General features: G+C 43.0%; 1 protein-coding gene across 1 annotated transcript in view; it reads right to left on the bottom strand.

Moving 5' to 3' along the window:
• Positions 1-22,833, bottom strand: part of WDR18 (WD repeat domain 18) — a 765,213-nt gene extending 742,380 nt beyond the window's left edge. Inside the window, exon 1 of the mRNA XM_044054012.1 lies at positions 22,567-22,833. Coding sequence (XP_043909947.1) covers positions 22,567-22,776 — 210 coding nt within the window. The 5' untranslated portion in view covers positions 22,777-22,833. The remainder of the gene's footprint in view (positions 1-22,566) is intronic.
• Between the last annotated feature and the right edge of the window lie 3,021 nt (positions 22,834-25,854).

Here is a 25,854-nt window from a genome sequence, read left to right as displayed (position 1 = left end):
ATTTCATTCAGCATCATACTGAAAGGTCATACTGGGCATGCTCACACATGTAGGCTAAATACGGATGTGATAATAAGGGATCTATGGACAAATGTGTATAGTCATCTCTACTTCCAGAAACACATTCACAAAGTGGTCTGAAAATCCTGCTATGTGTTCACACAAACTGCCAAGGTCTGTGCATGCAGGTCAAAGGAGGTTGCCACTACTCAGCAGTCATCAGACCCGTCAGAGAGTACCACAACAAACTTGCGATGAATCTGACTAGGCACATTCAGCAGCTAGAAAGACCAATGAAGTACCTTAACAAGAGGATTACTGGCCTCAAATAGTTGCCCCATGCCACAAGAATGAATGTAACCCAAGCTGTACTCTGTTGCATACTGTCTACGCAGGAGATCTCTGCCCAACAGGTCCATGTCATGGCTACACTCAGATATGTTCCGAGTTGCAGCTCAATGGCACTAAATGTACAGAGCCAACTGATATTAGCAACATCCTGGCAGATAGGATCAGTGTTAACTTTACCCTCCTCTCACCCATGGAAGAGCACATGTCTATAATGGAAGACTGCAAAGTTGCTGTCATCACGGCTGCACAGGTAAAAAAAACCTCTCCAAAGCCAGTATCACAGCAGCCATGGGACTAGATAACTTCCCAGGTTGTGTAGTATCTACTTCCCTGAAGTAAACATTAACATGGAAGGTCTGTGGCTACTGAAGATTCCGGATGACTGCAAACTAGGAGCCATCATTGTAAACACTAAAGATGTGGACATCCTACAAAAAGGCCTCACTGAGACAGATGACTGTTGTCCAAGCCATGGGCTGTAGCTCAATACCAAAAGGTGCATTATCATCACCTTTGTTAAAATCTCTGTAGCCAAGAACTACAACATAGGTGGTAGTATACCTCACACTAAGTGTGACAAGAGACACTGGGTCACAGGTGGACTGTGGATACAACTGTGATAAGCACATTCCCACAGCAGTCAGGAAACCCTCTTATGTGGCACACCTCATTACAAAATGTGTCTCATGCAGAATAAAAGAGGACATTGTTCTCGTCTACTCACCACTCACTAGAACTATAAAAGAGTACAACACCACTGTTGCTATGTACCTCACAAGACAACTACAACAACTGGAAAGGCAGCAGCAATACCTCACAAAGAGCATTAGTGGCCCAAAACACATGCCATACACAGACCATCGCAAAATGCTTCATCCGTACTCCCTTGCATATCACCTACTCAGGGGTGTTCACTGCCTAACATACAAAGCTATGTCAAACATAGAGCTGCTGGATATGATCCACGTAAAACACTTGCAATCACTCTGACCTTTAGACCCAAAACCACAAGTGAAATACAAAAGGAAGGGGTGTAGCCATTTACCTTATGGATATCCACACCTTCAGGTTACTGGCACAGCATGAGGCCTTGGAGACCATGCAAGTGCAACTAACATTGGGCAAAGCTGCCCATCAGATTGTAGCCTGCTACAGATCACGTACCTTGTCTCAGGAACCTCACTCAGTATTCCGGAGAACAATGACAAATATAAAGGTCCTATCAAATACCATTATATGAGGAGATTACAACTACCCAAACATTGAAAGTGTGAATTACTCGTATACAACGTCCTTTGCCCAATGTGTCCTACAGTTAAGAAACTAACACCCTGGAACAGCTGGTCAGCACGCCCACTACAGGTGACAACATACTGGACATGATCACCAACATGGGGTACCAGTGCTCCACATCAGAGATAAACCCCTTGCTGGGAATATCAGATCATGAAGTAATCACACTGGACATCCACATCCCGCCCCCACACCCAGTCAAGGAAACCACTGTGAAGACATTTGCAAAAGCAAACTGCACACTTCAAGACCAAAGTGGAAAGTTCCGAAGACCTCTTGCTATAGGATAATGGTATGCAAGCTGCAGAAACATTTACAAGTGCATCCTATGAGCATCTACAGGGATGCATGGAACGAGACATCACAAATAAAACCAAGATGCACTCCTCCAAAAATAGGACAACAAGCAGGTGTTGGTTGTCCATAAATAAGCTAGACAAGAGAAGGAGGAAACAAACTCATGATAGATCCAACTTCACTAAAGGAAAGGCATCACTGATCATTAACAGGAAGAAATAATGATCACTCATAAAATAATCCAAGGACGGTTTCTAAAGACAAATAGCCAAGGAATGTAAGAACAACCACCACAAAGCCTTTGGTAGCTATACCAGACATGTAGGTGTAAACTTCCAAATATGCTGTCAGCTACTGAAAAAAGGAATGAAATACACCACATCAACTTTTGTTGCCCACATCCAGGGGGACAAGTTCAGTGTAAACCCCCCATCACCCCCAAAAGGGCCTGTGTCCATCACACAAGGATGCAGAGACCCAGACGTCATGGACATGCAGGTAAAGACAGCCCTCACCAAAGCTAAGAAACATAGCATCAATGTGACTGTATGTTGTCCCAGGCTGTGTCTCACACTAGGCCCATAAGGAACTACACACTCACCTACATTCACTGTCCAGACTCAACCATACCACAGGCTATGTACCCAAAGAATGGCATACACTAACAGTCATCCAGCTCCACAAAGGGTGTGTCAAAACAGAACCTGGAAACCATTGCCCAATATGTCTACTCAGCCGGGTCTACAGAGCTATTGAGCCAATTGTCATGGAATCCATACACTGAGACATTGGAGATCTCCAGACACTGAACTCTACACAACTTCGCCTTGTTAAAGGCAGAGCCTGGCTCCCAAACCTAATTGAGTTATTTAAAACAGTTACCATGAACACAGATGGAGGTGAAAGTAGTCCACGCAGCCCACCTGGACCTCACTGAGGGCTTACTACACCATTCCCCACTCTGTCATCATGGACAAGTGTACCAGCTTGAACATTAACAGCTATGTCACAGGATGGGTGGCCAAGTGGCTCACAGATCAAACACACATGCTCATAGTTGCAGGTGCCATGTCCAACTCCAAGCCAGTCACAAATGGCATCACACAGGTCTTGGTCCTGGGACCCCACCTGTTCAGTAGATACTGCTCAGATACAGGAAGCACAGCAGGTGTATGACTGAACAGGTTTGCAGATGAATGGTAACTGTGGTCCACATTCGACTGTACAGCTGACACAGACATCCTCCAAAAGTGTCTTACAGAGACAGATCCCTGGTGTCAAAACAATGTCCTCAAGCTGAATGGCAAAGAATGCATAGTCATCCCCTTTGGGTAAAACAAAGTGTTCACAAATTACCACATAGGTGGTAATCCAGCATGTACGGAGAAAGTCATTATGGCCCTGGGGACACAGGTAGATAGTAAACTCACCTTTGATGATCACATGCCCAAAGTGTTTAGACATTCATTCAATGTAGCCCATCTAATGTCACCTAATGTAACCCACTTCGTATATTCTGATGATGTCACCATCCTACAAATATACTTGTGGAAAGGATAATTCACAGTAATGTGTATAGCACGTCATGTTAATGCATACTCCTATAGTATCATAAAGTAGTTAGGTAGGGGTTTGAATCCTGCACTGGACAACTGTATGTGTTTGTATGTGGTCTCCTTGGGAAGGAGCAACATTTTAGGAGAGTAGTAAGAGACCTCAAAAGCGGTAAACTAACCTTTGTCAAGTCTGATGATGTCACCATTCTACAAATATACCTGTGGAAAAGAGAACTCCCAGTAATGTGCATAGCATGTCGTGTTAATGCGTACTCCTCTAGTATCATGAAGTAGTTGGGTAGGGGTTTGAATCCTGCACTTGGTGAGTGTGTGTGTGCTGTATGTGTGTGACACTGTTGGTCAATGTGTTGTGGGTTTTGCTTTTACCACTGTATGACATATCAGTATGCATTGCACGTGAGCTAGCTGTGTGGCAAATACATATCCGTACATGTTACCTCAATGATTGCATGTGTGGAAACCCTGCTTTCTCCAAGAACACAGCTGTCATCCTTGCCAGACTGTGCTGCTGCTTCCCAGATCTTGGGTCACACCTGTATGCTTGTGACAAGCCCAGCCACTGCAGTGATCCCTGGCCTAAGTCATCTGTGTCACAAAGTCATTACGGTTCCTATTGGAATGTGTGAGTGAGGGTCTATGGCCGAGGTATATGTCAGACCTGTACAAACGCAGCAAAGTCTGTCAATGATGACTATTCATAACAGGTGTAGAACAACCTATGTGGATATGCATGCAGACCCCTTATTGCTCATGTGATCCACCAAGGGATTCCAAAATACCTTTGGAAATGTGATTAACAAAGGAGAGATGACATAACACTTGGTTGCATGTACACATCGGTACCTGTTCATCATGTTGGTGGCTACTACCTATGTGGTACTGTGGGGATAATATGTTCCATAAATGTGGATGACTATGCTTAGTTTGGCTTATAGCGTTACAGCATGGGTTTGACAACAGGCATCTGTCTGTATGACACCCTTGTGGAGGGTGTGTGTGTCATCTGGAGAATGCATTATAGGCCACAGTATGCATTACCAGACATGGACGGACATATCCCTACTGTGATTGCTTGTACCTAAGAGAGCTATATGCCAAACAGGAGTGGTCTCAGTAATGGGTGCAGGTGAATACCAGTGGTTACTGGCATTGTATAGTACCTGAAGGATCCAAATGTTGCTGTGTGCCCTACATCTGTGTGTCGGTTGTCAAGACATCATCTAACGATTGGTTATGGTCAGGCTGTTGAAGTGATGTATACTACCAGAATGCAAAACAATGACAGATAGTAACAGTATCACCCACAGCACAGTGTCAAACCATGTCATACACACGTGTAGTCAGGTTCCAGAATGTGTGTAGTACAATGCATACTGGCCACCAATAGAAACTATGGAGTGTTACTGTGTAATACAGAGCATGTCACCCTGGCCATGTGTCCACTATGCACGTACATGCAGACAGTGCACCTCCACCATGTTCACAACTGTACACCTGCAAATCTGTGCTACACACACATCCCACATATACTGTCCACTCTCTAACACATTCTGCCAATACTGCACACATCAGCCAAGTGGAACATGTCCGGACAATACACAATTGGAACAAACACTGGTGTAAACAACACTACAATGATAATCATAACTTTAATGCATCATGCTTGCTCAGCGACACCTTCAAACATATCATTACACTCTACTGCTGACAACATGCTAACATTGCTATACTGCTATATAGACACCCTGTGCATCAGCACCATGGTAGCCTGTTCCTGCATCGATGTTACAGATGACAGGAGGCAGCACAGGTTTCATCATATGCACAGGGTGTGTTGCTGGTTTGCCAGAGGCCTACAGTGAGCCATCCAATTGACGTGTGTGTGTTTGTTTGTGTGAGGGGCAAGAATACTGGAAAGGGCCAATGTGGTTGTAATGTGTGTGGGTATGTGTTAGCGTCTGCATGCACAAAGTTCCACCATGTGGCTGCCATATATGGGTATTTGTGGGAAAGCCACAGACTGTACCTGCGAGGCTTTACAGATCACAGTCTCTGGCCACGGATATGGTACCTGTGCCTGGCAGGGGTGCTACTGACACTATCAGGTACTAAGCCAGACTGGGTACTATCCCCAGAGGTGGATGGATGTACACTGGACACAGGTCCCTGCTGGGACTGTCCAGAGCCACGTGCACATGGTCTTCTAGGACGTTTTATGGACAGCCCACCCCCAACATTGCTGGGGCTGGTACTGGCACTACGGGAGCGGCTGTGGCTTTGAGGGACGTCCGCAGTGACTGCCAGCTTCTGATGTTGCTGGCATATGTCCATGTCAACGTCTCAACTGTCCCGCACTGTCCTGACACGTGGACATGACATTGCAGAGGATCTCTAATGTCTCTCCCCAACGTCCATCAGTGACCTCGGTGTAATGGCGGATGGCACCTGCTAGGTCACGGATACTGTCAATGACGGTGGTATGTGCCCTCTGTGCCCTTAGTCCCTGTCTGGTGTACCATTCCATACGTGCCTGTGCCTCCATGACAGCCTGGAACTTGCGTGACATTGTCAGACCTGTGGCACGTCTGCCAGTGGTATGATGAGCAGCAGTGCTCCTACAAGAACCCCTGGACATCAGCCTATGTGGTACCCTTCCAAACATCTGGGTATGGCTGCTGTGTTGGGATGCATGTGCCATGGATACCACACTGTCCTGGCCAATGCCAACTGTACGCTGTCCCTCAGCTATGGGCATTGGTGATAGATGTATTGGCAGTATGACTGTATGCATGGATGGGGTGGGACAGCTGTGTACTGTCAATTGGTGGCCCAACAACAGACCCTGGCAAACACACCTGTGCCTCAACACACCTATCTTCATTATCACTATGTGGGTCAGTGACTTCAGTTTCCCTGCTGCAGTGAACCAGCCCTAACACAGCACCTGTGGGAGGAAGACAGGAAACACACTTTACGACCTGTACAGGATGTCAGCACACATGCACACAAATACACTCCTCACTAGAGCAGATACCCACACACACCACCAGCAATCCAAAACATACTCAATAGTGGTTGAAGGTGGGTTACAGTATCACAAGGCAAACAGTCATATCACACATGTCAGCATGCAGAAAATGTATTTCTCCAGACCATGCAGTGCAAGTGTAGACAGCCCTTGTTAATAGCAGTATACATGGCTTTGATGCATGTGTGTTGTTGTTCAGTGATTGGCCTCACCCTGGAATGCAATGTGTACATGGACACAACATTGCTGTGCAAGTATTAAAAGGTCTGCAATGTCCTGTGCACCATCACTCACAGGTATACATACCATGCTGGATGTGTATCTGTGTGTCACATAGATATCCATTTCTAATTACAGTGTCTGTGTCTATAGCAGATAATTGTGGACATAGGTTTAGCACATGCATGCTATGTATACACACAGGATGAGTGGTGCATGTATACGTGATGGAATACCATTGCTCAACATGGCCATTGTACAGTGGTTATGGTGAGTGTAGGACATATTGTGGACATGCCAGTGCCAGCCATGACATGGCATGCTACAACATGACTGCAACATTGAACATCACACATACCCAATGTGTGCCATGTGACCTATACACTCAATAGCATTACAAGACATATATGTGTCACTTTGTACAAATGGTGATTGCTATGCATATTGTGTATAGGTGCATATGTTTGCACACACACAACATTGAGGTGCATAGCAATGACTGCTATGTGTAGTACTGTGGTCACTGTAACTGGATGGGGTGTAGTACCATGAGCCATCATCATCATCATGTGGTCACTCAAGGCTACTAATGTGTGCCAGACCGCCACCTAGCATGCTGTACCTGAACTGCAGTACCGTAGCTAAGTTTACAATTACACAGCCACTTGTTACATGGGTTTGTAAGAAGCCCAATAGGAAGCACTGCCTAACATGGATGTGTTGTGTGTTGAAGAGTGTCGCACAGCTTCATGATAGGCCTCTACCCCTCAGGTATATTATGTGTGCTGTGTGGATGACATGTGGGATACTGAAGTGTGACCTTACAGCGGGTGTCTGGATACGCCATGTGTAGCATGTTAAGGTGTACTGCGTATGACAAAGTTGTGTATGTTGTGTACATATGTATCAACTATGCCTATCAAATGTCCAGTACGGTGTTTCCACAATTGTGTGCGATGCTCTGTGTATTGCATGTGATTGGGGCAGCTACTGACATTACTGAGATGTGCATAATCTCACAGCAAACATACACAGCATGCATTATGAGTAGGTGTGTTACGTGTACATGGTCTACACCTCACCTATGACATGCACATTTCATTAGCAATATTAAATTTATAACACACTCATCAGCATCGACCGGCTGCCTTGCTGTCACACCAGAGGGACCTACAAGAATATGAGACAGTTTGTCAGTGGCCACAACTGTGGCACTGCTACTGTGAGTTTGCTAAACTACAGTAGTACAACAGTCGACAGTCACAGGCATACAGATTATATTCCATATATCAGTATTGCACAACACTAAGCAGCACAACTGCTAAACACACAGTACACATCTCACATATGCATAATCTACCAATACAGGTAACAGTAGTCTACAGATAGGGCATGTTACCTGCACGCTCCATGTCAATATGCTGGGTGGCTCCGGCCTCCATGATGACACATGTATGTTGCTGTTCCTGTTGTTGGACAAGAGTCATCACGCTTATGAGCAGCTCCTCCACTCTGGTGAGGGGCATGTTACTTGCACGCTCCATGTCAACATGCTGGGTGGCTCCGGCCTCCATGATGACACATGTATGCTGCTGTTCCTGTTGCTGGCCAGGAGCCACCACGCCTATGACCAGCTCCTCCACTCTGGTGAGGGGGTGATGAATGGCTACCCCACCACCTGTGGCAAGCTGTTGTCTACGGATATCAGACGCACGCCGCCAGACATGTCTAATTAAATCACTGCAGTGATGGCATACCTGCTCATATGTCCGGTTATGCATGCCTGTGTCATTTACCCAACAAACAAGATCTTGCCACAGTGCAGTCCGCTCATGCTGGTCCTGGCTGGTTCTAGAGAATGGCAGGGTGTAGTGCTGCACCAGGCTGCTGTATATTTCCTGTTCCTCTGCAGCTGTATAACACGGGTTGCGTTGGTTGGCCATGCCCCTGGAAGACAATTAAACAATGTGTGAGCAAGTCATGTGGCACACTTAACATTCTAAAGTACAATTATCAATTAACTGCCATCTATAGCATCCGACTGGCTGTCAGAAGATACACACGTTCAATACCACATATTAGTGCTCATGCCACAACTGGCTGACAGTGCCTGGCACGCTCTATATATCAAACCATGTTCTGCACAGCATAAAGAAAGATATCATCCATTGCAATGAATGTAAATTACAGTTACAGTATTACCAGTATACCAACCTAGTCGTTGATGCCAAACCCCTGCCTAACATATGTGCACAGTTGTTAATATAGGTGGCATACTGCTGTACTAGACGATACATGTTGCTAGATACACACGTATACCCTGTAACACACATATGATTGAGGGCATAGTACAGGCATAATTACACACACATCAGACATACATACAACACACAAATGTGATGAGCTTTACCTGTGTACCATACAGTAGTGTGTGCCACTACTTACAAAACCTTATACCTGAGGTATGTAATCTTGTGTGTTCCCTGTAGTCCTCACAAACAGTGTTTCCAAGCAATGTGAACATACACCATACTGTACTGTTTAGGCCTACAGCTTCAGGTAGCACTACAGTTCATATGGGAGTTGGATTCACCAGCAGTACCACTCACTAAGCATACATGCATTGCTTTAGCCTACAATGGGACACCACAGTCGACAACAAGGGACTACGTCACACCGTATGCCATACTACTTTTTCTGCCTAGCAATAGCATACACATCTCTGGCTGGGATCACAGCTAGGACACAAACTACCACGACAGAAACAATTTCACACCAAGCTATCACACCTTTACAGACCTTGCACACATTCACCAACACATTCACCATCACACTCAGTCAACCTCACATAGCAATTACTGCACTAAGTACGTGTGTGTGTGCATCGTGTCATAGGTAGGTAATACGCTACTGGCCATAGGGCCTACAGCAGCCTAGCCATACGCTAGCCTGGCCTTTGACACGCATGTAATTTAATTTCACTTGCCCCTGTCAACCAGAGCCCACAGAGGTGATTCCCGGCGTGTAATTTCCTATATCCCAACCAATCATCAGGAGTATTTATGACAACTGCTAATGAGGAGCTTTGTTTGCTATGGATAGGTAGTTTGTTCCAGAGTATGGCATGTCTCTGAGATGGGAATCTATCCCTCCAGCATGTGCTGTTTAGTGAGCTGACAAGGTTTAGGGCCCTAGAGAGTGCATCTCGGAGGGATTGTAATATGTTTACATGGAGGATGTCCAACAGCTATGGGTGTGACATAGCTCTGTATGTTAGGCAGAGGTCACCTCTGGGTAGGCGGTATGCAACACAGTCTAGCTATGGTTTTGTGAGTCTGTCTGCATAGGGCATCTGTTTGAGGCCGGTATTACTCTTTGAGGTATGTCTGTGGCCTTTTCAGTTGCTGTAGTTGTCATGTGAGGTACATACCACATGGGGCATTGTACTCTACAATGGGTTTTAAGTGCGATGAGTAGAGGGGAACACTGACCTATATTTCCCTAGATGACACACCTTTTGTGATGACGTGTACCACGTAGACAGATTACATGACTAGAGTGGCACTGTGATCATCAAAGGGGAGGCTACTGTCCACCTGTGTCCCATGTTCCCTTATCAAACCTTCAGTGTTAGGTAGACTACCACCTACGGGGTAGTTAATGGGTGCAATGTTTTGGCAAGAAGGGATGACACTGCAGTGTCAACACTGAGCTTCAGTCCATGCCTTGGTCACCAGGCACCTGTCGCAGTAAGTACGACCCTGTGTGTCTCTCTCTCTAGATTATATACATATATATATATATATATATATATATATATATATATACATACATACATATACATATAACATCCATTGATGTACATATAGCCACATATACAGTCCACTTTTCATGGTGGGAATATCAATTATGCGACAGTTGTGAGATATACAGTTATGTAATAATATTGCACAGTGTTGTGCAGAATGCATTGAATGTGTCCTCAGTCCATGTAGCTTTAGCAGGCCTCACTGGCTGCAACATTGCAAAACTGACAAATCATACCCACAGCGTTTAACCACCACGTCATATACCAGCACTGCATGCAGTTTTCTTTGCCACACACTACAACCTACTTAGAAATATGCACATAACAACATATATATATATATATATATATATATATCTATATACATATATACATACACCCTTCACAAACAGTTGCAGTACGTCCCTTGCCCTATGCACATCTACAGATACGTACTGCTGCCACATATGGATAATTCACAGTATGTAGAGTACTCTTCAAAAACATCTACTACATGCCAGCAAATACATATGTGTTACATACCTTTCCTTTGTATTTCTCTGTTCCGTCTGTTTTTAAAGGAATTTTTTTTGGGGGGGTTTTCTCTGTTGATGTTGCTCTTTTTCTGTGTCGGTCTGTTTCGGTCGCTTTGTCTGTGTCTCTGTCTCGCTCTCTCTCTCTGTTGTTGCAATGATATTATTGCATGTGTGGACAGCAAGTACAGCCTGCTTTTCTAGGTATCTGCACATGTGCATGGGATGGCCTCTGCACCAATTGGTGCCCACCATTTAGTAATTGCATGCAGCCTGCTGTGTGGTAATTGCAGTACTCACTGTCATAGTAGCCCACTGCTATAAAATGCTAAGTTAGGCAGGCGTAGCCCTTTCAGCTTTCCAAAGTGGGGCCCATGCCTGTTTGCTGTGGACACCGTTGTGTCAGTCAGAAGGTTGGTTTACTTCTTATATCTGAAGCTAGGGTTGTAGCCAGTGATTTGCATGTTGCTGCTTCTAGTACACACTTGTCAGTGTAGAATTTTACTCACCCCTCCAAATGCTAACAAGATACATGAGAGTATGTACTTTTTCTAATTAGACAATTAAATGCCATACAAAAGCAGTTATTGCAATGTATTCTTCTGGCACATGAACTGTTTGTGAACTACTATACTGTAAATATTAATTTACTCACTTCTGAACAGTTTGTGGGATTTTTTGTGTTGACATTAGCACAGGCTGCTAAAGACAACTGGACAAATTTCAGTACTGAGTATGCCTGCCTTGGTAGAGCCTGAATACACAGGTATATTTTTCTTTTGGGTAGGGGTGCAGAAGTAGAGACAGCATTATTTATTATTGTGTGATGTTTATCTTGCTGAACATACAGGGTTGTTGTTAGTCTATCAAGGCAAGTAGTCTGTCTGCATAGCTCCCACCTGTGGACATATCCAGATGGTAGCCAGAGGTTAGCCTGTACCGGTCTTTTCAGCACTGGAACAATGGCATTGTCACAGCTGGTTGCTACCAGTACATGGCTACATCCCTTGGTATTTCACTGTTGTACTCCTACATAAGGGTATGCTTCTGGAACTCCTTCCAAAGCTATTTGTACAGTGTGCAACAGCAGAAAAGCTGATATGCCTGTGTGTTTCTGCCTCTGCCAGGCCTCTGATCCACATAGGTATATATTTGAACAGCCTCAGGGAAAGGTTCATATAAGTGAGGTACACCTGTAATATATTACAGACATTAAGTTGAGACTGAGAGAATCAGAGCATATGTATTAATATACCTTTTCTGACGTGCAAGCAGTGTCTACTCTTACTTATTGACATTAAGTGTAATTCCCCACTTTTCTGCCTAACGTCAGTACTTTTCAGAGGGATTCAGAGGGACACAGCTAACATTTGTTTAAGAATCAGGGACATCCCTGAAAATGGCTTCTGCCCTATTCAAATATGCCAGTGTTTATCCTGCTCTGACACTGTGTGGGGTTTGTAAAGTGTTACTGTAAGATTATTTCCTGCTAGAATGGCTGGTTCTCTTTTCACAGTCATGTCATGCAGTTCCACAACAACTGCTGGTAAAGATCCACAGAACAAGATTTGTGTTATGACATTCCTATTTTCCCTTTACATTAACTCATTGTAATGCACGATATATTTATTACACCACCAACTTGTTGTATGTCTACTGTGGCTTAGTGGTACTTCATGCAGTGTAGTGTGTCCAAGGTCCGGGGTTCAAGACCGACAGAGGTGTTTTATTTTGCTGCTCATCAGAACAAGGGCCCTGCCATGCAGAGTGACTAAGTCACTTTTAAGCAGTTGTAAGCGGGTTTGCGACAAGCTTAGCAATACTTAGCTAAGCGCACACAAGTGCAAACCCACTAACTACTGCTTAAAAGTGCTTACTCCCGCTAACCCCCACACTAATTTCTTTGAAAGAAAAGAAAATGGGGAGATAGGAAAGTGGTGAAAAAGGGGGCACAAAGAGGGAAAGACAGTAGGGAAACCAGCTCAGGATGTGCAGGATGGGTGTAGGGAAGGTCCATAGTTGCCCACTTCTTTACCAGCAACAGCTGTGCATATGTTAGAAATTTGGAGTGAAATTTGAAAACCTTCCACCTTGAGAGAGGGGTGAGGACAACAAAGTATGTTGTACTGCCAATTATCAGTTTACATGTCCAGCGGACATGTGTGCAAAATGGGCAGTTATGTATGGGGCGTAATTTTTTTGTGGGAACAGATTCACCTGAAAAAACAAAAAAAAAGGGCAGAGTGGAATGTGAGGTAGAGGAAGTAGGTATATTTGGGAAGGTAGGTTGGGGAGATAAACAGACAAGATAAAAGACGCATACAGGGGCAGAATATGACATGTGGTGGGTGAACACAATGGACAGGGACGGATGTTTGGATATCTCAAGCCCATGAGCCCACAGATGGCAACAGTGGAACTGAGATCCCCACCCATGGGCAGTCACCACTGCACCTTCACAGCCCAGAGGGTGGCTGTGCTGGGGGCTGAGTAGGAGGGGCAGGCTCACCTGTGAGTCACGCCACTCATGCCTCGAGCTGGCGTAGAGGATCAGCGACCGAACGCTTGATCTCCCTACGCACCACAGCCTGGACCGTTCGAAGGGTGATAGGTGGCCCTCCTCTGGCCACACTTGCACGGGGGGAACCGAACCCCATCCCTTGCAGCGCTTCCACCCGAAGGTGGCACAGGGCCACTGGAGGAGGTCCCAGGCTGGGCACCAGACATGCTGGTGTCATCGCCAGCTGAGGTGGGAGAGGAGTGTCCGCTGGGACCGGCCTTCCCATACGTTTTATGTTTAGCAGGATTTAATGACAATATGGGTTAATAACAGGCAACAGCATTCCAAATTAGTTGTAACAGCATGTAGTAGTATTCCCATTAACCCAACACACAAGAATTCCAACAGGTGAACAGCAAGCATAACACATGCATATTTAGAACAGTGGACATTCCAACAGCATACAGGGTTGATTGGTGGCAACAGGCCACCAAGACTGTGGTATGTGAACAGGGCACATGCATCAAAGTGCATGCAGATAATTTATAAACCAATAGGACATATGTCCCAACAAAGTTTTTCAGATTACACATACCCATTTAGGTGTGGAATGGCATTATTTATGACCATAAAGTAGGGTGTAAAAAGATCACTCCATTAACAACTTATATATACTTATAACTTTAGTCTACATTCCTACTGACTGCAGGTATATATCCCCTACATGTATTATTACACTACGCAGTGTCCTTTAAATTGTGAAATGGGTTTTGATAGTTGTTTATATACCTGACCTGTATCTGACATACAAACTGTTCAAGATGCAAATGTTACTGCTACGTATTTATATATTTCATTTATATTCATATATCTACATATCTGGCTGTCTTCAGGTGACATTATCAGCTACATTTCAGCAGCACACTGACATTTCTGGGGAACACAATCACAAGCTACTCATGTGCCAGATTAACCTGTACATGCTAGCCATGAACCAACAGTTGAGGACTGTATATATGCTTAAGAGCTACTGGCATTCCCTTCATCCACTTTATATGGACCTACCCATGTGTGGATTGACAGCACTTAATACAACTGTACTATTTCCATAATGCAAGGGTACAATAGCATATCAAAGAAAGTGACACTGACACAGTCCAAGAATTACCTTTATTAATTACATTACATACTTTTGTAGTGCCTCTCTCATTCATTTCATATTTTGGTGCATGCAGAATACTTTTATTCCATACTTATTATACCTTTATTAATGGCTTACAGCACTCTTTTTTCAGGCTCTCTCACTTATTTTATATAACAGGACATGCAGAGACTTTATTCATTACTTATTATACCTTTATTAATGGGTTACAACACTTTTTCAGGCTCTCTCACTTATTTTATATAATACATGCAGAATAATTACTAACCTGCCTGGTGGCGCAGACTTAGCAGCCTATCTGCACAGGCTTGCCGATTCGCAGCACAGACACCTGTAGCTTTATAGTAAATGAAGGGATATTGAGACATACCTATCCATTGTATAGACTACAACAGCATTTCTTACATACTTCATCCATGGCTACCTACTCAGTAGTTGGGCATCTTGCATGTCACGGGCCTCCTGTATCCATCGGTTCAGTTGGTCCTGCTTCAGTCTCTTCAGGTCTGCATGGTGGTGACGGACCTGCTCACCAGTCCGAGGGACGCCTGTGGCACTGGTGCGATCATGAGCTAACCGGTTCCAAGCCTCCACTTTGTACTCCGTCCCTTGAAACTGGTCCTGCAGGAGTCTTGACTCATGATGGTGGACAAAGAGCCAAACCATGTATTTTGACTCCTCGATGCCCACCGTTGCACTCGAAAGCTAGTACCCTCTCCAGCACCACCCATTCTGACTGCAGATGGGAGCTACGATCAGTTATGGCAAGTATTCCCGCCTATGGAGCTTAAATATGCCTCATTTCCCACACTTATTTGTGATTGGCCGTTTTTGAAAATTCTCGGCTAACAGCAAACCTGCTTAGCAATGGTTAAACTTCCATTTATAAGTATATATAAGTTAACAGTGCATGTTTATGCTAAGCTGTCATGGCTTAGTGGTTCAGTACTTTGATTATGGTGCACAGTGTCCCGGGTTCGAGCCTTGTCATTGCTTTTTATTTTACTACTGACCAGACAGGCTAGGGGGTGTGGCTGTGTTTAGGCAACTTTGCTCTACGTTGCCTGACGGTGCGCTGGTTAGCGCTGTGCGCAGCTCTGCGCAAACCTATTGTGCTAAAGTGCTGCTTAGCTATGGGCAACTATATTGCGCTAGGTAAAGCGCTGCTTAGCTATGGGCAACTATATTGCGCTGGGTAAAGCGCTGCTTAGCTATGGGCAACTATATTGCGCTGGGTACAACGCTGCTTAGCTACGGGCAATTATATGTCAATATCCTTAATGCTGCTCACCTTCTTATATTTATATATATATATATATATATATATATATATATATATACACACATATACACACACACACACACACACATTTTGTTCACTAATACATAGGCCATTTCAATACTTTTTACTAAAATTCCATTCATATATGTCAGGAATTATTTTATATACTAATTTAAAACATAAAATAGAAAGGGGAGTGGTGGGACTAGAACCGGGAATGCCTCCTCTTTGTGAGAAGGCTCTACCACTACACTATTGCTATTTGGCTTAATTTGCATAAACATTTCTTATTATGCTCTTCAATGTCGAAATTGCTAACTGTAGCTAAGCAATGGGCACACCCGCGCAAACACGGGCAGCTATATTGGGAATTATAAAAAAAAATAAAAATAAAAAGTTTACATTTTACAATTACAAAGGGGTTTAGTATGTGGGGATGTGTAGTGTTTGCTATGTGCACATTTCAGCGGACTCGCTCATTGCACTTGTCATTTTCACATTTATATAGTTGCAGGGGCATGGATATTTGGACTGCTCAGCAGTCCGACACGCCCCCTGCAGTCTTACATGCTCCGTGTTAACCTTCCAGTTGAGTCAGCGCGCCCTCATGCATATGCATGACCCGCTGACATCATACTCAGACGGCAGTCTCCGAGTAAGACTTAGTCTTACACGGATTACTGAATCCCCCCCGGAATGTAGAACAGAAGATTAGTAAAGTAGAAGTTAAAAAAATAGAAGCTGAAGTTATGGAATACCTGCAAAGACACTTCTCAGTCAGGTAATATAACAACTGTACCCTAACTAGACATATGGAAAGGATTATGGCAATACTGTGCATAAACAAACTACAACCCAGATAATGAAGCCATTTCCCACAAGCATAAAACAGCTACAGACTTTAGGCAATAATGCAAGCTGAACCTGAACACCAGAAATCAGGATTCAAGTCTGCTTTTCAGGCTGAAACCAGCTACCACAGCACACATATTTAGCAAAAAAAAAAAAAAATTATCGTCACTTCCTTGGCTTTGCAGTTTCATAAATTATTTTGCTAAAAAGCATCAGTCTCAAAAAAAAAAAAAAAAAGTACACAAGGCCCTGGATGCACCCTGCTTTTTTGAGGCGGGCTTTTATTACATATATTCTGACAGTATTATTTTTTTTTTATCTTTTTGAGACTGCCTAGTTACTTACATTACTACTGTGATACAGCCTGTAAAGGGTGCCGTTGACCCCCTAAAACTACTGCCCAATAATTATGCTATTACAATGTACAGCAACATTAATTTGCAAACACAGAAGTGCTAATCTGTGCTGCAACCACCTTACAAGCTCTATGACTGTTTGTAAATATTTATGCAGGCAAGTTACATATACTGGGTGCTTAAAGTTGTTCATGTATTTTGTGTTTTGTACTGGTGAGGTACGTTTTTCTTAAGTCTTACTATACTGTTTTTGACATGTCTACAATATAGTCTTAAGATCACCATTAAGTGTAAAAAGTAAGTGATTGTCAGTCCATCATGTATATACCGGAGGAGTTTCCTTACTGCACATCCGACAAGGTGCTTGAGATATAACAATGTACAGACAAGATTACAAGACAGGGCAATGATTCCCAAGACATATGTAATTCATGTTGCAGACAAATCTCAATATCAACAGCAACACTGAAAAGGGAAGAAGCTATTGGAGGCAGAGCAAACAAACTCAACTGGAATCAAGAGGCAAACAAACAGATGGATTCACTGTGTCATATACATACAACAGTGTGACTGACAGTTTAAACATTTTGTAAGTTGCAACAAAGTATGACCACTGCTGTTCTCACATTATGCAAATGCAGACTTCATGTAAACAAATATTGCAGGTTATCTGCTCAACTCACATATTAACTCTTACCACATTTGCGTACTTTACATTATATACAAATCTGTACTGTCTGTTTCACTGCGATAGTAGTCTTAATAGGTTTTATCTACCTATGTTGTATACCTGTTGTAAATCTGCATTGTTCAACTTCACTGAAATTTTATTCACCCAGGCTGTGCCGGAAATTGGTCCATTGTGATCAGTGCTGTTGATAATTCTGTAGAATTATTTAAGATTCAGCACTTTTTAGCTTCAAGTGATTTAAAAGTTAGAAAAGGTTGGTCTGCATTCTAGTAGGAGCAGAATATAGCATGGTATCTTCTGTGCGTAAGATTCACTTAAGAAACCCAAGCATGTGTTGCTGTGATTAGCCAGAACGCTATTTTGCTTTGTTTGTTGATTTTCTCTGCCTGTATAAAGTCACCACATTTGTGCAAACGCTTGGTATCACGCAGTTGACAGTGACTTACCATAGGCAGAGGTATTTTGTATAAAGCCAATCTGAAATTTCTTCAGTACTTAGTTCCACTACAAGCAACTGGTTTGTGCAGAAAGGAGCATTGCCCCATGAGCTTAAACCTAGACTGTAATTTTTATCCATATAGCACCAAAGCAAGTCAGTTGCAAAACGCCTCCTGTACCCTTCCCGGTAGATCACTCAATAACCATAATGGACTATGGATATGTATTTTCTCGTTATCTCTGTAGCCAGCTTGGTAGAAATGAGACAATTGCTACATTGCCCAAGGATTCCCATGTATAATGACAACCACCTAATTCTTAAGCAAACTGATACAGTGTGCGAGAGATGCACTAATAAAATATCACTGGAGGCAAGGATCTCACATATAGACACTAATGATACCAAAAATGTTGCCAAAAGCACAATACCACATTACATCCACCACTCGGTACAGACCGGCCTCATAGACTCACATATGCTGAGACACCTAAATGCAAACTAAACCTCAAAATCCTCCCAGATGAAAACATAGCAACAAGCAGCCCTAGCAACCTTGAAAACACTCAACTAAAGCAGCATCCCATCTAAAGCATGAACCTCACTGTTCCAACTTCTAAGCCCATAAGGCAAACCCCCACACAACCAAATGTCCTAGTCTTAGTATTGTAAGACACACTGATGCATCACACACCAGGCTGAGCAAAGAGGGGGGTCACAGTCAGCTGCTTATCAGGAGCAAGGATTCGCCACATAACATACACACTCAACTCCTTGTACCACAAGAACACATATGAATCAATCATAGTGCATATGGGAGTAAACAATCAAAGATGTACCTTCCTGGACTACATGGAGAGACATGATGGAGCTCTCAGAATACGTGTCCGAGGCAGGTATACACACAGCATTTTAGCTCAACTTAGAATGATGCCACAATATGAACAAAAAGATTGACACTAGATGTTCAGACATTTGTTAAAATCATTCAAAGAAGGCACAATGTATATCTGCTAGGGTGGACATGATAGACATCCCCAAGTACTTTGCCAGAGATAGCCTGCACCTGCCCCTCCCAACACTTTTGTGTATTGGTAAAAACCTTATTCACTCCCCCATAGGAGACTTGACTTTAAAAAGGTACTAAGTCTCCAACATAGCAAAACAAAATTCAGAAAAAATTATTGCTCAATGCTAGGTGCCTAAACAGAAAATGAAGCTCCCTACAGGCACTTCTTATTCTAGAATGCATCAATGTGTGTGTCATCATAATCATGGACACTTTGCTCAAGAATACAGAGAGCATGCCATCAATGAAATGATTCAATACATATGCCGTGTTCAAACCCACCACACTAGATGAAGACACTGAAGGCATGGGTGTCTCTATATTCAGAGCACAAAATTACACCTCCAATTAAGCTGGATAACTTTGCCATTAACAAAACCCATATCACTTTGTAGACAACTATAGGACTCCTGTTCCAACAGAGAACATTGAACCATGATTAAATCAACCAAAGCGAGACAGGAGGTAAAAAAAAAAAGCCACTTAGGAAAAAGACAGTCACAAGGTCTTCTTGGACTTCCGTGGTGGTGCAGCGATAGCGTTGTTGCCTCACAGCAAGAGGTTCTCCCTTTCGATTCTCAGCTTGAGTGCCTTCTGTGTGGTGTCTGCATGTCCTCCCCGCGGTTGGGTGGGCGTTCGAAAGACATGTGTAAATGGGCGTGCCTTCGTTGAAAGTTGAATGTCGATCTGGCACCTCGGCGTTCGTGAAAATCTACTGCCAATCATTATCAGACCGGAGTTCCGCTGTGGCGACCCCTAACCGGGAAAAGCCGAAAGACAACAACAAGAAAACTCGGAAATAATGTTCAAAATTGCAATAAGCCAATAGTAAAGGATACTCTAATTCCAAAAACAGGCAGATAAGTTTAGCTTTGACTTCTCCCACCTTCCCCAGTTTGTCCTTCCCCCATTTGCCCAAATCTCTTATCAGCATCTGCACCTCCCTCTCTATACACATATAAGACTGACCAGCCTCATCTGAAAGGTTACGGAAAGGATTATTACAGAAATAATGCACAAAGACAAACTATCGACCAAAGCTTGTTCAGTCTTGTCAAAAACAGATCCTGCCTACCCAGCCTGGTTGATTTCTTCACCCTATGTAACTAGTTGTGGAGCAAACTGACTCCCAAATAGAACCCAACAAATTAAAGTGAGTGGCTTTACCTCAGAGATCTGTCACTAGCAAAGTACCCCAGGGCTCATTCCTCAAGCCACTCCTTTTTTGGCATCTACTTCTCACAGATCAGGACAAATGATGAGAGCTTATGGCGGACAAAGTTTGCCAACAACTGTAAGCTTGGTGCCATCGTACCTCTCCAGAAAACACCAAGATTCTTCAGGAAGGCCTGTCACAAACAAATAGCTGGTGTCAAAACCATAGCCTAAATCTAAATGACAAAAAGTGCATAACTGTATCCTTCAGCAAGCAAGATGTCCCAAGAAACTATCGCATTGAAAACATGCCCCTGAAAATTGAATCAGCAGTAAGGGACCTGGATTTACAAAGTTAAAACACAAGATGAGCGCTTCTACCCCTGTCTGATGAAGATGTGACAAGGGTGAAAGCACTCATTTCTTTAAAAGTGCAGTTTACACAAGCAATACCATCTTGAATCCAATTTTCTTACTTTTAATACTACGACAAAGTGATCTATGACACTCCTGTACATTTAGTTTGCCCTTTTTTATTTTATTTTACTCAAGTGCAACCTGGATGTATGGATGGGGAACAGTTAAGCTCATCCCTGGCTTGGTATCTTTGTTCCTTACGGACAGGCAATCATGTAAAAACTTGCTCCAGGGAGCTTGCACAATACTAAAAGGATTCTCACACCTGCGATTATACAAGACTTCCACACAATACAAGGGCCTTGGTATTAATCCACTAAAGCTAGAAACACAGTCTGAATGCATGGCTAGGCTGCTAAAGATCCTCACAGATCAATAACCTAGTAAGTACCTATGAACCTAATAATCAGACTATTGTCTTAAAGATACCAGAAACTCTTGACCAAAGGTGTGATAAAAAATAGTTAGGGAACATGACTTGTCATGCTGACTCAGCTAAAAGCAGTTACAGAAAAAAAATGGAATTATACAATCCACATAAAAATTCCAGATACTGACTCTGAATCATCTGCTAATGGGAAATAATGCAGTCCTGGTTGACCACTACAGTGAGGGTTCATGAACATCTCTCTCAATCTATGACGAGAAATCTGGACAAAGCATAAAATAATGGTGGGACAATGGCCAAAAAATAGGGACATATTTTAAATATTGCTCTCAAACGAAAAGTAGTCAAAATGACAGGATTTGCATTAACATGCATTTTTCTGAAGAATATGAAGACTGAAACTAAAAAGTATATCAGGACTTCAATTTTCAGTGATTTGCCAGAAAACCACAACTATTTTGAGGTACAAACCAAAAAATTACAAGGCAAAAATCTGGACAGTTAGGAGGTATGTTCATGAAACAGCTTAATGCAATTCCCACATCAAAAACAATGTGCAACAACAGTCAGCAGAAAACTTCCAGTTACCATCTGCACATCCTGTCAGCATACCTTGCAACTGTCAAGAATTTTGTGGAATGTCCACCTTCTTTTACTGTTTCCCGTAAAATTTGTGGTTTTCTGGCATATCGATGACGACTACAGTCACCAAATAAAGAAAATAATTTGAGTTTCAGACTTCATTCAAAATGCATACTAATACAAAATATATATTACAGCAACTTTCTATGTTTATAAGAACACATTTTAAAATTGGGCCCTGTTTTGGGGCTTTTGACCCCCATTATTTCATCTTTCTCCAGAACTCTTGCGCTGAAAGTTATACCTACCAGTGGCTACTAACTTACGCCCTATGCAGCAAACAGGCAACACTGACTACAACCAGCATAGTTCTGAAACTTAAGAATGAAGTGGGAAACATACCCTGCAAGAGACAAAAGCGTTATTTGACTATAACAACCGCTACAGTGTTTACATCCCTCAATTAAAAAAAATGCAAACGCAGACGAGCATTTGGAGATCCAAAAAGGGAGGCAATAAAACAGTTGGAACCAGTTTGTTCAAGCACTCCAAACAAAGAAATACCCCCAAAACAAAGCGCTTTGTTTGTACCTTTCTCTGCAGTTCCCATACATTAATATAGTTTTTGCCAAGCTGAGCCCCCAGCAAGTGCTCGCCATTCAACACAGCCAAAGACCGCGGCGAACTGTTTCCACCACGGTAGGAAAGTAGAGTAGTCCCAGTATATAAATCCCAAACAGAACAATTCCATAGCTGACCCGCCGAATCAGCACACACTGCCAACTCCAAGGGCGCCGCCATCTTGCGCCGTCCTCCGAAATTCAAGAGGGCGTTCTACCACATGAGTCCATACCCACTCCAAAAAAAGGTTACGTTAGTGCAGGCGTTGCTTGGCAATGATCAAAGTGCTTGGGAACAGAAGGTGAAGCGATATTCACTGAAGATGAACGAATAGAAATTTTATAAAAAAAATGCGTAAATCACAACTTTCAGCCTTCGATCTCCAAAATGCACAACACTAATCATAATGTGAAACAAATGAGCAACAGCCTAGTATCGACTTGAACCAGGAAGGCAACAGGACTTCGTTTATTCTGATAAAACGTTATTTTGGTGAATTAAAATGATTCACTATTATTTACCATATCATCATGATATTAATCAAAAACATCTTAACACAGAATGTCTGGCAGACACCGTCAATATGTAACAGCGGGAAAGTGCATCTAACACTCCTCATAATGAGGTACACTTCAAATGCATACATCTCAATTGTCCAGATTTTTGTCTCATATATTTCGTAGGTTCCTCATAAATTTGTGGTTTTCTGGCAAATCAGTGAGGATTAAATTAACTAAATAATGACAGCTGAGTTTCAGACTTCAGATCCTTCAGAAAATGCGAAGTAATATAAAGCCTTTTATTCTAACAACTAAACAAGATTTAAAATGTGTCCGTATTTTGGAGCCTTTGTTCTGTAATTATTTTTGCCTTTGTCCAGATTTCTTATGCAACTAAGTTGAGAGGTATGTAAAGTTGTGAGTAAATTACTGGGGGTCAAGGCTGAAAGAATGGAAAAGGAAAGGGTGCAACTTCTTGATGGCAAATTTATTTTGGGTAACTAACTGAAAAGAAGATACTGGCACACAGTCATCAAATAAAAATATTTATATACCACGGTGGTACGGCGGTGTTACCTCACAGCAAGAGGTTCTCCCGTTCGATTCTCGGTGTGGCTTGGTAGTGCCTTCTGTGTGGAGTCTGCCTGTCCTCCCCGCACGCGGTTGGGTAGCGTTCGAAAGACATGCGTGCGTAAATGGGCATGCCTTCGTTGAACGTTGGGCGTCGAGCTGGCACCTCAGAATTTCGTAAAAAAATCTGCTGCTAATCAGGCTGTGGCGACCCCTTACCGGGAAAAAGCCGAAAGACAAACAGCAACAAAGCAGGCCTTTTATGGCTCAAGAGATCACCTAATAAAAGCATCTAACACAGCTTTTTATGAACATACTTCTCAACATTTTAGAAGAAGAAATCTGGACAAAGCCATAATACACAAAAGGAGGGACAGTTTTTAAACATTGACCTTACAAACTTCAAAAGTTGATACAATAACATGTTTTGCATTATAATGATTTTTCTGAAGGGTATGACGTCTGAAACTCAAATGCCTGTCATTATTTTCTGACTTCAGTCTTCAATGATTTGCAACTGATTTGCCAGAAAACACAAACGTTATGAGAAACAAGCAAAAATATGGGCGTTCTGCAAAAATCTGGACAGTTGAGAGGTATTAGTACAGCCTGGCAGATAGACTGTACTGTGTTTTCATCCTCAGAATGTAAGAGCATTGACCAGTTATTTGAAGATACAATTGTCTTAATTAAATGCACAGTCAAATTACAGACTTTCACTGAGGATAGCTGCAATCCATTTTTGGATAATACCAGCTTTTATTGGCTGGCGTTTTCATATATCAGCTAAGCTAAAAAGAGGGCGATAATGGAGAACACTGGACCGCACCAGTGTTTTGAGTAGTTTCCAGAACGTTACTGCAGATGCGTGACATCTAGGACCTGCTATAAATAATCCCCAGGATTCACAAAGCCTCCGTGTAAGAGTTATAACTCTTACACGGAGGCTGCAGTTAAACGGAGTGATGTCAGCATGCTTGGCATATTCATGAGAGCATGCTGAATCACACCTAAGTCTAACACGGTCCATGTAAGACAGTAGGGGGCGTGTCCATAGGCTGAGCCCTGCAAGCGGACACACCCCCAGAAGTGTAAAAGTGCCCAAAGTAAACACCCACAACAGAGTCCACGGAAATGTGAATAAACACAACACATGCCCCCACAGACTATGAACATAAAATATATATAAATGAACGTTATATATTTTTTTTTAAATTGTAAAGATGTTTAACCGTGAGTGCGCTCGTTTGCGCGGGCGTGCCTGTAGCGCAGCTACAGTTAGCAGTCAGTGGGAAAGCATATAAGAACTAAATATGCAAAATAAGCCAGGAAGCAATAGCGTAGCGGTAGAGATGTTGGCTGAAGAGCAGGCATTCATGGTTCGAGCCCCCACAACACCAATTTTTTTTTTTCAAAATAAGCAGGAAACAAGTCCCTGACAAATATATACACATAAAACCCCAATATATGTAAAATGTAATGAAGTAGCCCATTTATATTGAAGACATGTGAGGTAACAAAAGAAGAAAAAATGCCAGATGTGCTCATAGCTGAGCTACAGTTTAACAGAGTGAGTGCATGTGCCCGTAGATGAGCAGTGGTTTAACTGGCGCAAAATGAGTGCCCGTAGCTGAGCAGTGGTTTAACACGCTAAATCTATGTGCCCCTAACTGAGCTGAGTGTAATATGCGTGCCGATAGCCAAATGAGGCTTAAAGCAGCGTACACCATTTGCGCGGAGCTGCGCACCGCGCAAACAAGCTAACCGACGGGCAACGTTGAGCAAGCCGTATCAAAACTGCCTTTACACAGACACACCCCTCAGCATGTCTAGACAGTCATGAAAAATAAAAAGCAGTGGCCAGGTTTGAACCCAGGATACTATACACCATAGTCAAGGTACAGAACCACTAAGCCATGACAGCAGTACCTGTAAATGCAATAATAGCTAATATATAGGAATGAATACAAACTAGAGCATGACAATGCAGGTTTACTGAAGTTGATACAATTCCAAAATGGCCAATCACAGATATGTGCGGGAAAAACGGACTATATAAGCCCCATAGGTGGGAATACACAGCATAAACGATTGTAGAACTGACTTGCAGGCAGAATGACAGGATTAGTAGAGGGTAGTCGCTTTCGAGCACAGAGGTGGGGTGTTGAGGAGTCCCGGTACATGGTCT

Source organism: Protopterus annectens, chromosome 13.part0 (genome assembly GCF_019279795.1).
Source record: "Protopterus annectens isolate FY-2018-M chromosome 13.part0, PAN1.0, whole genome shotgun sequence".
NCBI classification, from domain to species: Eukaryota; Metazoa; Chordata; order Ceratodontiformes; family Protopteridae; genus Protopterus; species Protopterus annectens.
This window is presented reverse-complemented; position numbering and strand designations above follow the sequence as displayed.